At 40.4% G+C, this 14,624-nt stretch overlaps 1 protein-coding gene across 14 annotated transcripts in view; it reads left to right on the top strand.

The window, feature by feature from the left end:
* TNS3 (tensin 3) overlaps positions 1-14,624 on the top strand; it is a 224,072-nt gene that overhangs the window by 142,081 nt on the left and 67,367 nt on the right. For 13 of the 14 annotated variants that reach the window (XM_054193529.1, XM_054193532.1, XM_054193530.1 and 10 more), the window contains one exon: positions 12,277-13,536. The exons of the other annotated variant lie outside the window; for it this stretch is intronic. In XM_054193529.1, the coding sequence (XP_054049504.1) occupies positions 12,277-13,536 (1,260 nt within the window). The remainder of the gene's footprint in view (positions 1-12,276; positions 13,537-14,624) is intronic. 14 annotated transcript variants of the gene reach the window in all.

Here is a 14,624-nt window from a genome sequence, read left to right as displayed (position 1 = left end):
AAACATCAGGGAGCTTTGGGTCAGACTGCTAAGCAATAAGGGGAAATTGAGAGATGGGGCAGACTTCAGGTCATGTCTGCCTGCGTATTGATGATACCTCCTCTAGATTCTGCTTTCAAACGTGGGCAGTATCTGAATGCTGAGGGAGAGCAGCGAGTTCAAACTCCTTCCAGACTGAACAGAAGGAAGCAACTTCCAGTAAGCAGAGGGAACGATTTTTTTTGTCACAACCCAGGCTGCCTACTTATTGTAGACATCTTCTGTCCAACTGTTGCATTACTAGAGCTCTTTCATATTGTTCTCTCTGTGTCTGGAGTCTACCAATATATAAACATCTTACCTGCTGAATGGGCAGGCCTTTTTTTTTTTATTACTGCCACCACAAGATCTCCCCAGAGCCTTCTCTTCTCCAGGCTGAACAACCCCAACTCTCTCAGCCTGTCCTCATAGGAGAGGTGCTCCAGCCCTCGGATCATCTTTATGGCACTCCTCTGGACCCGCTCCAACAGGTCCATGTCCTTGTGCTGAGGGCTACAGAGCTGGACAGAGTATTCTAGGTGGGGTCTCACTCTGGTGACAAAGATGTTGAACAACACCGGTCCCAGGTGAAAACCTTATGGCAGCCTTCCAGTATCTGAAGCGGACCTACAAGAAAGCTGGAGAGGGACTTTTTACAAGGGCATGTAGTGATAAGACTAGGGGTAATAGCTTCAAACTGAAAGAGGGTAGATTTGGATTAGATATCAGAAAGAAATTCTTTGCTGTGAGGGTGGTGAGGCACTGGAAGAGGTAGCCCAGAGAAGTTGTGGCTGCCCTATCCCTGGAAGTGTTCAAGGCCAGGCTGGATGGGGCCTTGAGCAACCTGGTCTCATGGGAGGTGTCCCTGCCCATGGCAGGGAGATTGGAACTAGATGATCTTTAAGGTCCCTTCCAACCTAAAACATTCTGTGATTCTATGTAGTCATCAGTGTTTTTCTGCTACTTTACATTTAATGACCATAACTATTTTTTTCTCGAATCTTAACAGGATAGTAAAAGAAAAGCCATGACTTAGATGAATGTGCTGTTCCAGCTGTAAGGAAGAATAATTGTGACTTCTGAACCTCAGCGTTTGGAGTACACACTTGCAAATTAATGGAGTGTTCCTGAGGATGGGCTTTGGTTTTGGAATGAATGAAAGGAAATAGTTTTACGCAGTTCAGTGTCTTTGTAATGCCCTTAAACTTTACTTAGTGTTTTGTACTTGTGGCAATGTTTCTGTACCATGACATTTTGTTATTCTTTTGCTAGTTATCCAAGCACGAAATACTTCAAGTTAAGTCTTAAATGACTGAGAAACATTTTCAGAAGTAGAATCGAAATGACACAATAGGTGCTAGCGTCTGTATATGGGGTAGCAGTAATAAATATATCAGTCTATTGTTTGTTCTTTGGATCACGACACAAGTGTTGTTTTCTTTTGATCCCAGGTGGGCAAAAGTGGGACCATATAGTAGTGTTCTACGGGTGAGTCCGTGCTGGCCGGCTCTTCTTGTGTTTCATGGTGGCTGGACTAGAAGCTTCTGGTCTAGCAGCTGTGCTTTGTGAAGCAGTTTTTTCTTACTCCAGAGTCCTTGTGAAATCATTAAAGTACAAAATGTAATTCTTTTGAATGGCTGGGAAATACACATTAGTATTTGCACAGCATAAAGATTCTGTGTGGTCTCTCCTTTGCTTCTCAAAGAGTCAAGGTTTAAGGACCTCAGGTGAGCCTGAGGGTCATGCTTGTTAGCTTTTTGCTAGCAGCAACCCACTCAGTTGGTTTCCTTTTGGAGTGTTTGTTCACTTTTTGCTTTATTGAGTTACATGCTTTGTTTTCTTCAGCTTCCTTTACTTTTCTATTAAGAGTCAGGGACTTGAGAAGCATAGCAAACCAAACAGCTTCCTGATGAGTTAGCTACTGCTATTTCATGTCGGAAAACTACTTCTTTAAAATGGAATGCATATATTAACATCAGAGAACTTTGTAGAGTGGAGTTGATGGGTGGACTCGATGATCCCAAGGGTCTTTTCCAACCTAAATGATTCTATGATTCTGTCAGTATTTGGTTGGATGTCTTGGATAAGAAGGGGAAGGAAAAGAGGAAAAGCAGTGGTAGAAGATGACTTCTGAACATTTTCCTTTCTTTCCAGTCCATTTTGTTATCCTCAAATAGTAATTTTCTAAAAACTCTCTAAAAATGTATTAAAGGATTGCCAGATGAATGTTCATGAACCAGAAATTGATCTTGCAGCTTTGGGCGAATTTACCAAATCAGGACCTACTTTTTACATCACAGTTTGAAAGTTGCACTAAATGCAGTTTTAGGTCTCCAAATTGTAGTAAGTACCATGACTGGGCAATGCAAAGGTCTAAGATGATATGGATTCACAATGCTGATCCGTATCTTTTTCACGTAACTTTTGATCAGTTCATTTGCTTTGCTCTGAGCCAGACTGGGTATCATCTGTACTCACAACAGTCATCATAAAAGCTTTGAAGAGGTCTATATTGTAGCCTAGTTTACAGAATTTAAATGTTCCATACCTGAACTGGACCAGACTGGCACGCCCAGTAATCCAGTAGTCCCCAGATGTGGGAACGTGCACACAACCAGAGGTACCCGGTGTACTGCAAAGGGTGATGTGTTCCAGAAAGCCTGGAACTGATAACAGAGGAAGCATCAGCAAAACTGGTTGAGTGATACGGTTTGAGAACAGCTTTCTAAACACATCCATGGATAGATTTAACCTATAGTTATACAGGGCTTGCTTGAGTTCCCAAAGCATTGCTGCCATGATTGTGTGGAGGACCACTAAGGCTTTCTAGAACAATAACATTTCTGCAGCATGGTGATCTGTCTGAATCAGTCTGTTACAGGTAAGCTATCCTAGGATTAGTTAATTTATGCAGAGTTGCAATTAGCTTGTCCAGGTTTCTTCTGGTAATCTAGCTAGTGCAGGCGCTGGTGTTTAGACTCGACCTGTGTTCAAGCACGCTGAGTGCTAATGGTCCAACCTCACCAGGATGTGCGTGCAGTGCAGCCTTATGAAGGAGGAGAAGAGGGATGTAACAGAAGCAAGAGATACAGTTGGGGTTTTTTCTACAGAGAGAATCAAAATGCAGTGAGACCAAAACTAAATTTCCATCTTAAATGAGATTCATCAGTTTGCATCCAGAGTTTTGAATATACCTTTTTGTTTCTTTTTGTATCTTTGAGGCAGGTGCTGGAAGTTTCCAGCTTGCAAGCGATGCTGCATTGTCCCAGAGGAGACAGCCACTTCTCTGGTTCTGAGCAAGTTCTGCCAGCATGGCTTGCGTTCTGTGGTTTGTGTCTTTTATCAGAGTCTTAACTGGTTTCATGTGCAGCCATTTACTGATTTGCAGGAACAGCAACATTTGAACAGATAAGTCTGCGCTTTCTGCTTAGGTTTCAACTTAACTTCTGACTCTTTCATAAGCAATGAACAGGTAGATGTATTCTGTGGTTGCAACAACCACATTTATCCTTTGCTCAACTGAGAAGTTGTTAAAGTGTGGACAGTCCCTGAAATAGAAAATGAATGTTGTCTAAGGGCATGGCTGGCTGGTGGTGATGCATATGTACATTTGTAATAATGTTTAGAGCAAAAGTTTGTGGGCTGCTGTGTGGTGAGATACAGCTGTTATTAAAGGAGAAACTAAGAGGCTCACTCCCCCCCTAGTTTGAGCTGATTCATTCCAGAGACAGAGTCAAAACCTGCTGGGGTTTGGGAGCTTGAGAGCAGCAGCTGCTACGTGAAAATAAGTGTTAACACTGCAGGACTTCTCAGGCAAGAAAAACTTTCTGGAACTCCAGTAATATGCAAATTCATGAAGATGTGGATGAGAGTGTCTGACCTCATTGTTCGGCGCAGAAGAACAACATTTTCTAAAAGCTGTTTATTTTAGGAAAAAGACGTCAAAAGGAAGCAATCACAAGCGTGTGGCTAAATGATCTGGGGAGCTGAAACTCGCTCGGTTTCATTTGGATATTGAAACAGTCTGAGAAAAGAACAGCTGTAAGGAAACAGCTTGTAGACTGAATTACCTTTTCAGCCAACGCATTTCCACTCCTCCTTGACTCCAGGAGTTCAGATTTCATTGAACCTGAGTGTCCCCTCAGGCTCCTCCCTAGTGTTTACATTTTCATTGGCTTTTTCTGGCTGATACAAGTCTCACGCTTCTTTAGCGAGACCATTTACCTCCAGGAGCAGGAACAGCAGCTGCGGCTCAAACAGCAGGAGTAGAGACATTTCTTGCCTTTTCAAGCTGGGGATTTTGCCCGAACTCTGGCTTTCCTCTGTGCAGTGTTTTTCTTAGAGAATATTAGTTGGTTTAAATGAGCCAAAGACTGACTATTGCAGAAAGTTCCTCATCGTGCCTAGTAAAAAGGTAAGAAGCTTTGTTGTGGTTCAAGAGCTGGAAATACAAACCACGTGTATTTCTGTATGTATTTTATAGGAATTACATGGGAAGCGTTTGCAAGGAATGAGGGCCTGTGTGTGTTAGGGAGGGAGAAAGAAAAAGACAAGCACACGTAAAAAGATTTAACTTTGAAGGAATGCAGCTCTGGACTTGTCCAGGTTTGCCTGAAGGTAGAAATATTTATTTATGAGGTTGAAAAAAATAATCCAGATCTCCTGTAATGTTTCCTGCTGCAACATGAACAAGGGCACGGTGTGCAAAGGTTTGTGTATTTGCAACTGTCGTCTTTTTGTTCAGGTGGACTGAATGGCTCTTGCTGAATTTGTGGTATATGTGTTTACCTAGCTGGCTTGCATTTATATGTGTTTTCACAAGTGGTGAATGGACAGGGGATGGCTGTGGGGACAAGTCAAAAGACTGAAAGACTGAAAACTTTTTAACTCACAAGCCTGCCTTTGGGTATTTGGATTTCAAGGAGGGAAGTGCCAGGAAACACAGGCTTGGAAGGAAGCCACTGAAGTTGGTATGTGTTGGTATTTCAGCCCTTAATTTTTCTATAAGTTGCTCTTTGTGTATTAGGTATGAGAGCTAAAACACACACATACGCTTTGCTCTGAGTCTTTCATTTTTAAGAGAGTTCCCGATACTGGTATGTATGTGTAATTCAGATTCAATGTGGGAATTTTGTCAGGCTTCAGCCCGGGCAGTTCAGGGAGTTGGAACAGCTCCTGAGAAGAGAGGTCAGGCTGAAAGAAAGTGGGGCCCCTTCAGTTTGGTTAACTGAATTCCAGCATTACTTAGGTCTCCACCATTGTGAACTTCCCTTGTTTTTTGACAGCTGTGTTACCTCCTGCGTTTTAGAGAATCTTGCTTCCTCGGAAAAAAAGAGAGTGGGGACTGAGTTGTGCATTGAGATGAGGTGTCGAATGCATGAGGCCTCTGCAGTACCATTAACTTAGCAAGGTGTGCAGAATAAAATTTTGCATTGCTATTATATTTTGCTCACTTGCCTTGGTCAAAAGTGTTCTCTGCGTATATGAATAGCTTCAGTTTTGCGGTTAAGTTGCTTATCACTTTTTGGTGGAAAACGTGGATGCAGACGGGAGGTATTCCAAAATTATGATTTAGAAAAAGGTAGAATATGAAATGAAGGTGTTACGTAATACACGGAGAACTTCAAAATGTTGTATTTGGAAGGTTTATAGTATTTGAATAATGCATTTATTCTGGTTTTATGAACAAATAAACCACACGTATGCAGTTCTTATATATAGTTTATATAGAGCGCTTATATATATATAAAGTGGTGTACATATACGTATATTATATGTATGTACACACATAACTAAAAATCTAAATCTTGTCTTTCTTTTGACTATTTGCATGTTCTCTACTATGATATCATTGAACCTTTGCAGATGGATTTGTGGTGGTTGTTTCCATTTAAAATAATTCATATCTAAATATTCTCTGGGTTACTCTAGTTCAGAAACATATCTCGGGCTACCCAATATAAAATTTGTGTAAAACCACTGATGTATACGTGTGTTCTATAAATGCAGCGTCTGTCAACAGAGTGTGATACTGTATATTTAATTCCTCCCTGGCAGAAAATAAAATAAAATTATGATTTTTGCCTCATACAGCATTTTATATTCCTTTAAACCAAGTTAGGAGGGAAAAAATTCTAGGCAGAGTTGATTTTTTTCTTATTATTATTATTTTTTTTTTTTTACCTCAACTAAGTTATATTATTTCCACTGAACTTGCAGTGACAAATCTTACACAAGTCTGAGGTAAAACTAAATTCCTAATGCTGTTCAGCATTCCATACCTGATTTTTATTTTAATCATTACTGGATAATTACATGTAAATGCTTGTCATATTTACAAAAAAAAAAACAAAAAAAAACTCCCAAAAAACAACAACACAACAACAAACAACCCACCAAAATTTAATCTAAGAATGTTTTCCTATACCTGTGCAAATTTGAAAATAATTTAAATTTGTTATGTGCAGTAACCATTGTGTTTTCATGATCAGGAGCTGCAAGTTTGAATGTCCAGACTCCTTAGAAGCAGCTCGGTTTTTGTTTAGCTGTGAGTCTCATTCTTTCCCATCTGTTTATAAAGCAGATTGATAATTTTTTGGTGACTGTTTGAGGTTTCTAAAAAGGCACCTGCCTACTAGAGCAAAACAGTCTAGTTGCAAATAAATTGTTTTATCCCCCACAATTGCAGGTGTTTCCTTGTGAAGCCTAACCATATTGTGTTAATTTTTAAGTTCACAACCAAAAGTAAAGTTTCCAAACATACGTGTGTCTCGCTTTGCTTGTAGATGGATAACATAATATGACTCCTCGAGTCCTAGCATAATTATCAAAAGTAGTGTCTGTTAGGCTTGCAATCCTGCTTGGGCCTGGTGCGCCCTCTGGGGAGCCACTGCTTTGAGAAATTGCCTTGAGGATTTTTGAAGCTTGGCAGTGGACCAGACTTTCAGATTTGGATACTTCAGGAGGACATCTAGCTCCCACGCTTTACTGATTACGTTTTCATGTGCATCTTAAACGCCTCTTCTATATAGCTGGGCGCTCGCTTTAAGTGGTTCATGCAGGACTGGGAATCCTGGTAAATTGTTTGCTTGTTTAGTCAAGTGGAGTTCTTGCCTCTCCTCCCATGTATATGCAGTTCCTACCAATTTAGGTGATGTACATTTCTCAGACAATAATGCAGGGCATATAAAATATTTCAAGCTGTTGGCTTCTTTCATTGTGAAGTTCTTCTTAGTAAGTATAGCTAGACTTGTTATCTTCGTTATGAACACACTTAGGCTGATGCTGAATAAGATAGGACTCGGGTCCACAGCTGTTCAGGCTTTTTAATCTGCTGGCGTTCCACATACCGGCAGTCTTGAGGTATGAATGCCACAAAACCTAGTTGCCAGTTTTATGGTGCCGAAATACTTCACTGAGGTGCTAGTGTGCGGACATCACCCCTTCTGCCATGGTGTTCAGTTCTGACGGGACTGTGTGATTCATTAGCACATGTAGTAATTGGGAAGCCCAGGCAGTTTACAGTCGTCAGTTACTTACACAAAGTGGTTGCAGTCATCTTCAGAGAATCTCAAATTTCAGGGATTTTATTTTTAACAGGGAACATACTGTACCAAAAACATGTTACAACTGCTGAAGTTTAAGGTGAGATTTACTGAGATTCCCCATAAAAATGAGATGTTTCCATATACAGGCTCGTGAACGTATACAGATTCATGTGTGCAAGTTTTCCTCTCCTGGCCATGAACCTTTCACTCTCTGAAGTATACAGCCTCTGTTCTAACCAACTTTTGTGTTGGGCCATCCTGAGCCCAACCTTATGAGAAGTCCCAGAAAGACTCTAGTTGTTCTCAGTAGTATCTCTCTATGAGTCCAGCTGCTAATGAGTGCGGATGGCATTCTTCAGTGTAGTAAACATCTCTACTTCTAAGTATTTTTGCAGAAGAGACATTTTCATTCATCTACATGACAGGTTAGGGGAGGGAGAAATTCCTGTGGCAAAATTTTTCTTCCTTTCATCTGATTTACTTGTCATTCCTGCACCCTTCCTTGACGCTTACCAGTTAATGCTATTTTCTTAGTGTTCATTATGAACTACAGCTCAGATTAAAACTGGGATTTGTGTAGTAATTAAATAAATGCCTTAGCCAGAAATGGGATTACTCGAGAGTTCAATGATAGCCGTTTAACTTCCACATTTATTAGAAAAAGATGCTTTTAAATTTATTTAAATGACATCTTAGAATCCTGAAGTAGTTTAAGTTCGAGTTTTGTACTGACACATAAATGTAGTATGCAAAGGAACGGTCTCTAGGAAGTGTAAATTATTCAGAATTGGAAAAACCAAAAACTCCTGAATATTGTAAAGCTGGTGTATCCCGTCCAAAGTCCAAAAGAAGTGTTCCAGTTTGCACACTTAATAGGTAAAGAGCAAACAAAGATCATAAGCAATTAAAAGCCCATCGTCTGCTGAAAGCTATTCTACTAATTCTTAACACCATTAAAAATATATTGAGGAATTATATTTGCACATTTCCACATTTGTGTATAGAGATACTGTACAGATGTTTAAAAAAAAAAAAAAAAAACTTTCTAACAAAGTTTTCTTTATTTCAAATGGAAACATAAAGAGGGCAGATGAACAATTCCTGAGACTTACAATCCACTTATGTGTAAGTTTGTTGTTTGTATTTCATTTGGGGGGGTGTTCCAAATGAAATAGTGTAATTTTGAGTAGAGATCCTACTGGTAAGCTGAATTCTCGTCTCCCCTTTAGAACGGGAGCTGTATGGTTCACAGTTGGGAGACCCCCAAATGGTTTGTGGTTGCTCAGCATTCCGGGCAACATGCAGAATAAATTTGATAATTTTGTATTAGTGGAAGAAGTACTGGGCAGAGTTATCTCCGAACCTTACAGAGTGTACACGTACGAGACCCCTGGGTCAGAAGCCCACGGGCGCTCTGTCCGTCTCCTTGTCTGTACTCCTGTTGCTATGCTGGTGCGACACTGTGTGATGGTACAAGGAGGGCTAATGGAGGGAAATGCAGAGAGGTTTTGCATTGCTTCCATGGCCGTACTTGAGAATTTGACAGATTTTGTACTTAACATTTCTGTACGGTGAACCAAATCTGCATGTGAGAATGTTCCGTCTGGTATGAGTTATTTACGGCTGACTAGCACGTTTGAAGGATTTACAGCACTATGCCTAGTCTTGGGTAACAGAAAAGTCAGACAGGAAGACTTCTTAATGGTTCAAGTGTACTAGTCCTGTATTTACCTAATTGCGTTCCAGTTCAGACCTGTAACCTCTTCAAGCCTATTCTGTGTCAGGATATTCAACTATTTAAAACGAAGCAGTTTTGTATTGTTTTCTAGTTTTTAAACTCAAAACTAAGCACACAGGAAAAAAAAAAGCACCCAATCACCTAATAGTTACTCAGTGTTATTTTTTGGTTTTTTTGTTTTTGTTTTTTTTTTTAATTTTTGCAATTTATTGTGGTAACTGTATTAAATAATTCCACGTGAAGCACCGCGTGCTTCATTGTCCTAGCAGTAGTGAGAGCTTACGAGAAATCACAGCATAAAAGAGGTTGAGAAACTGTCAGTTGGCTGTATTTTGCTTAGATATGGTATTTTTTTCATAAATATTGTTTTTAAATATCTGTACACAGACATTCAACCTCATGCATAGGAGCTCTTTTTTCAACATGGGATTTACACATTATAAACTTCATCAGACTTCTAACAGTTTGCCTATAGAGAAATTCTACAACAGTTTCCCCGCGCTGACGACTTGTTCTGAAAAGGAGTATTTTGGTCTTTTGTATGTGCTGTTTTTAAAATCAACATCAGAAAAGTAGTAGTGCCTAGTCCTTAAAAAGTAAAAAGTTGTTCTTTAATTATTAGTTTAAAATCTATCAAATCTGTCATAACTTGGCAGTGTGTCCCATAATGAAGGATCTTTCCAACCAGACCACTTTTCTTGCCATTATAAACTGACGAATTCATTGCCGTTGTGGGTACAATTTCTGACTACTGCTTTTTCTAAAATGGTATTGCCTAGCAAAGCTTCATAGTTCAGAAGCTTCATGAAATTTTATTTTGAAAACGCATGGTGAATTTGATGTTGAAATGCATTGGGTTCTCTGTGGCTCTTGGATTCTGGAACTGCCACAGATGTAGACTAAGCTGTTGGTTACCTTTGACAAAAATCTGCCTGTTACTAAATTGTAACGGTCTGATTTTCTTATCATCAAACAATTCTCAAACTATGGGTAGGAAAAGTTACTCAGACTTATATTTACTATAAATGTTTTAGTAAATGAGCATTAAATCCATTGAAAGTAGAACCACTCACTTTACTTTTACCTTCTTGGCTTGGCAGACAGTAGAAATATTTACTCCTGAAGTTTTCGCAAGAAACAGAATTAATTGTGTTCATTTTCGGCACTGGTTAAGAGCCCAGTAGCCATAATCTACCTCAGATTGGTCTGACCTGTGTGATGTGTGTGGGAGCTGGACAAACCAGTCCAATAAAAGATTATAAGAATGTGCCTCCCATGGCTTCGTTTCTTCTCCTTGGTCTATAATGTCAAGGAGAACTTTAAAAAGCCCTGACAAGCAGAGGTAGGAAAAAGTGGTTTGGATAAAATAAGCTGGATTCAAATAAACTCTTGAGTTTTTAAAATGTTGCAGGAGGAAATCACTGTAGTCAGTGTTCTGTGGTTTTATCCATTGCCAGTGTTGGTAGTTCTGAAATAACATGGAAGAGATTATTCTCACAGTAGTATTTTTAACTGAAATGGATTTTTTTACTTCCTTATCATATATAAAAATCTGCTATAGTTTGTGGGTTTTTTTTCTGGGAAGGAAAAGGTTTTTTTCTACGACTTTAATTACCCATTTTGTATTAATTTCATACTTGTTATTCTTGAGTATATACTTTATGTGATTCCCGTTAGCAGTGAGGTATAGCATCTAAAATATTACATATGTGATAAAACACGTAGAGGTGTGTGCATAGTAGGCAATTCTAAGGCTGAGATTTTAGTCTAACTTGTGATTCTCTTGACTTTCCACTGTATGTTTTGCATTGATTTATTATTTTTTTGTTGATTATTGAAAAGAAGTAATTCAGATGGGGCGGTGGCTGCAGCATGAAAGACAAATCAATATATCAGATTAAAAAACTCGAGATACGTGCCTCGAGATTGCAGGAAGCAGCAGGGTTCATGGATGTCAGTAACAGTTCTGGGATCAAAAGCAATGGTAGTCACTTCAACGAAGCCCTCCGTTAGAGTTCATTAGCCCTGTAAGAGGGTAAAATTTGGCTTACCCAGTTCTGTGCATAGCTGATGTCAGTGAAGCGTGCTAAGTTGTGCTCATGCAACTGGAAGCAGGAATTTGTCTGTTTTCAGCACCTAGCCTTAGTAAAATGAGTAGATGCATTTTCTTGCAAAATTGTTGTATTTTCTAAAGGTGTTCTAAACAGACAGGAAAGTTCTAGCCCTTATTTATTACAAATGGTTATTCGTGAACTTTAGTTGAGTGAGTACCTCAGAGATCAGAAATAAAGTTAGGTTCTCCCCATCATTTATATTTTGACTTTTATGGGATTATGGCCTTGCTTATTAAAATTGAAATGTGAAATGCATACCAGATCCCTGACACGTGTAGAAATTTCCTGGTCTGACATTTTGTCATGCATGCGTTTGTGAAGAGGCCCTACCTATATTCCAAGGACCGCAGCTCTGATTGAAAGTCTGTTTTTACCTTGCACCACCAAGAAAAGGAGTAAATGATTGTTTGTAGTGTAGTAGAAATGGATAAACTGGTAATTGCATGATATGTTACAAGTATTGCTGGTAGCTTCCTGCCATTCTTGCTCTGAATGAAATGCATGTTAGCTGTCTCTCAAATTTCTAGCACTGTAATAGTATAGTTCTTCAAATTAACATGAAGAGTTTGTGGAGCCATAAACATGCATTCAAAACAGCATAAAAAAAGAGAACTGTATTTCATCTTGAGCTGTGAATGGCATGTTATATTTCCATCAAGAAAACTGTTATAAGTTGAAACGTAAAACGAGGGAAGATAATGCCGTTGGTTGATACTGTATTTTAGAGCCGGTTTAGTTTTGGAGAAACAATACCATTAGTATTAGCAGGACTTCTGTGGCGTGATACACCACCAGTCAAAGCCCTTATATAATGCCTTGTCCTTTTCTCTCCCTTTCCCTGTTACTTATCTCTCCGCAGTGCTGCATACCCAAGGTCCCATTGATGGCAGCCTGTATGCGAAAGTGAGGAAGAAGAGCTCTTCAGACAGCAGCATCCCTGGTGTTGCTCAGGGTGTTCCTGTGACTGTCAGTCCTGATCACAGTGATCATACCCTGTCTGTCAGCAGTGATTCAGGACACTCAACAGCTTCCATCAGGACAGACAAGACTGAGGAGCGCCTTGTGCCAGGAGTCAAACGAGGTCTGAGCCCACAAGAGAAGGCCGAACTGGACCAGCTACTTAGTGGCTTTGGTCTGGAGGATTCTGTCAACACCACCAAGGATATGACTGATGCTCAAAGCAAGTACAGTGGGACTCGCCACATAGTGCCAGCTCAAGTTCACGTTAATGGAGACACCAAACTGAAGGACAGGGAGACTGATATTCTGGATGACGAAATGCCTAATCATGACCTTCACAGCGTGGACAGCATTGGGACTTTGTCTTCCTCAGAAGGGCAGCACTCCACCCACCTAGGGAACTTTAGTTGCCACAAGAGCAGTCAGAACTCGCTTCTTTCAGATGGCTTTGGAAGTAACACTGGGGAAGAGCATCACAATGCTTTTGCCCCAGACCTGGGAATTGGGGTGGATCCCCTCTATGAGAGATCTTTTGGAAGCACTGAGTCAAAGTCAGCTCAGCAATTGCAACGGAATCCTTCTGTCTCACCCCGGCCTCAAGCCTATGGCCCAAGTAACTATTCTACTCAGACCTGGGTACGCCAGCAGCAGATGGTCACTGCTCACCAATATGCTTTTGTCCCAGAGAATGAAATGAGGGTTGGCATTCATAACACTGTGGAGAATTTGGGCAGCGTCCAGAGCCAGTCCCGAATCCCAGACACCCCAACGCGTGGCTCCAGCAGCAGAGATGCTGTGCAGAGGGGACTAGAAAGCATGCCAGGTGCTGCTGAAGCTGCAGAACATGCCAGTGCTGAGAGTTTTAAGTCAAGGCCAGTGCCTCAGAGGGACACAAATGGCCTGGATCTAGGACGGAACGCTGGGGGCTTGCCAGCTTCTCCAACTTTGGATATTGATCAGTCCATTGAACAACTGAACAGGCTGATCTTGGAGTTAGACCCTACTTTTGAACCTATCCCGACACGCATTAACACTGTCACCAGGGACAAAAATCAAGTAAATGGCTTCACCAGCCTTGATGTAGATGTGGAAGGGCTTGCCATGAGTCCTGGCTCCCATGACAAGTTAGAGGTCACAAACAGGAATCCCTCCCAGCATGGTAAGCTGTTGCAATACTTTCCGAGTATAATGCTTTTCATAGCACTTGTGTGTTCATGATGTGGTACCTCAAGACCTCAGGTCATGATGTACAACTTTAAGGATGATTATCAAGGGATTATTTCTGATACCCTCTTTACATAACCATCCAACAAATTATGGAAGCAAACTGATGTGAGATGAGCTTTGCAGGTACTTGTTTTTGCTTGAAAAAAATGCTATTCTGCAAATTCTTACCTGTTATAGATCATCAGTTGGGATTTTTTGCTGCTGTAAGTTTAAGTGATAAGGAAGCAGAATTCCTCTAATTCCTACATTGAGACGTTTTTAGAAGGCGTTTGTACTGAAACGGTTTATGATTTAGGGCCCAAAATAAATGAATGAACTGTGTCTAGAGTTCAAGCACTGCAGAAAGCCTAAAATGTGTGGAATTCAGGATACAGGATGCAAGACTGGAGGCCTCTGCTCTTGGCTTATGTCATCGAGATTTATGGACCTCATTCTAGTCATATTTGTAGTGACTTAGGATATTTATGTTTAGGGAAATTTCCTTTAAAGGTTTAACCCTTAGAGTGCGTTCTGTTAATTTTTCCTTCTGTTTTTCAGGCCATTATGCTGCCAGTGTTGTTTAGGTTTATTAGCACCTTCTAGCCTTAGTAGTCTCTTTGAAACAGGGTACTAGTATAAAACCTTGTTTGATATTCTCAGCTAAAATCTGTTTGTGGTTGTCCTTGTTGAGAGGTTATAGTTCACTTCATCAAAGGTGGCAAAACTGAATGGGTGCTCCAGCTCTTAATTTGATGGGGTGTGGGGAGACGTTATTAGCTTACGTTTCTGGGGGGTGTAAGATAAAGTGCCATCATTTTCTCTCCCTTTCAGAGGACGTTATTTCAGAGGATGGCATCTTCTGGTAGAAGAGGCAGAGAGTAGGAATAGTAAGGATTTAGATGTTTTCATTGAGTCAGGGCCTTTAGGCAGTTGAGTGCATTTGAGTGCCCTGAAGTTTAAAGCCCTCTGCCTGTGGTTAATGTAGGTAGTCTTGAGGAGTTTCCCTTGTGTAACGATGACATGCCTTGCTCTTGAGTGATA

The sequence above is a fragment of the Rissa tridactyla genome, chromosome 2 (genome assembly GCF_028500815.1).
Source record: "Rissa tridactyla isolate bRisTri1 chromosome 2, bRisTri1.patW.cur.20221130, whole genome shotgun sequence".
Lineage (NCBI taxonomy): Eukaryota > Metazoa > Chordata > Aves > Charadriiformes > Laridae > Rissa > Rissa tridactyla.
The sequence above is the reverse complement of the archived record's forward strand: the minus strand, read 5'-3'. Positions and strand labels throughout refer to the sequence as shown.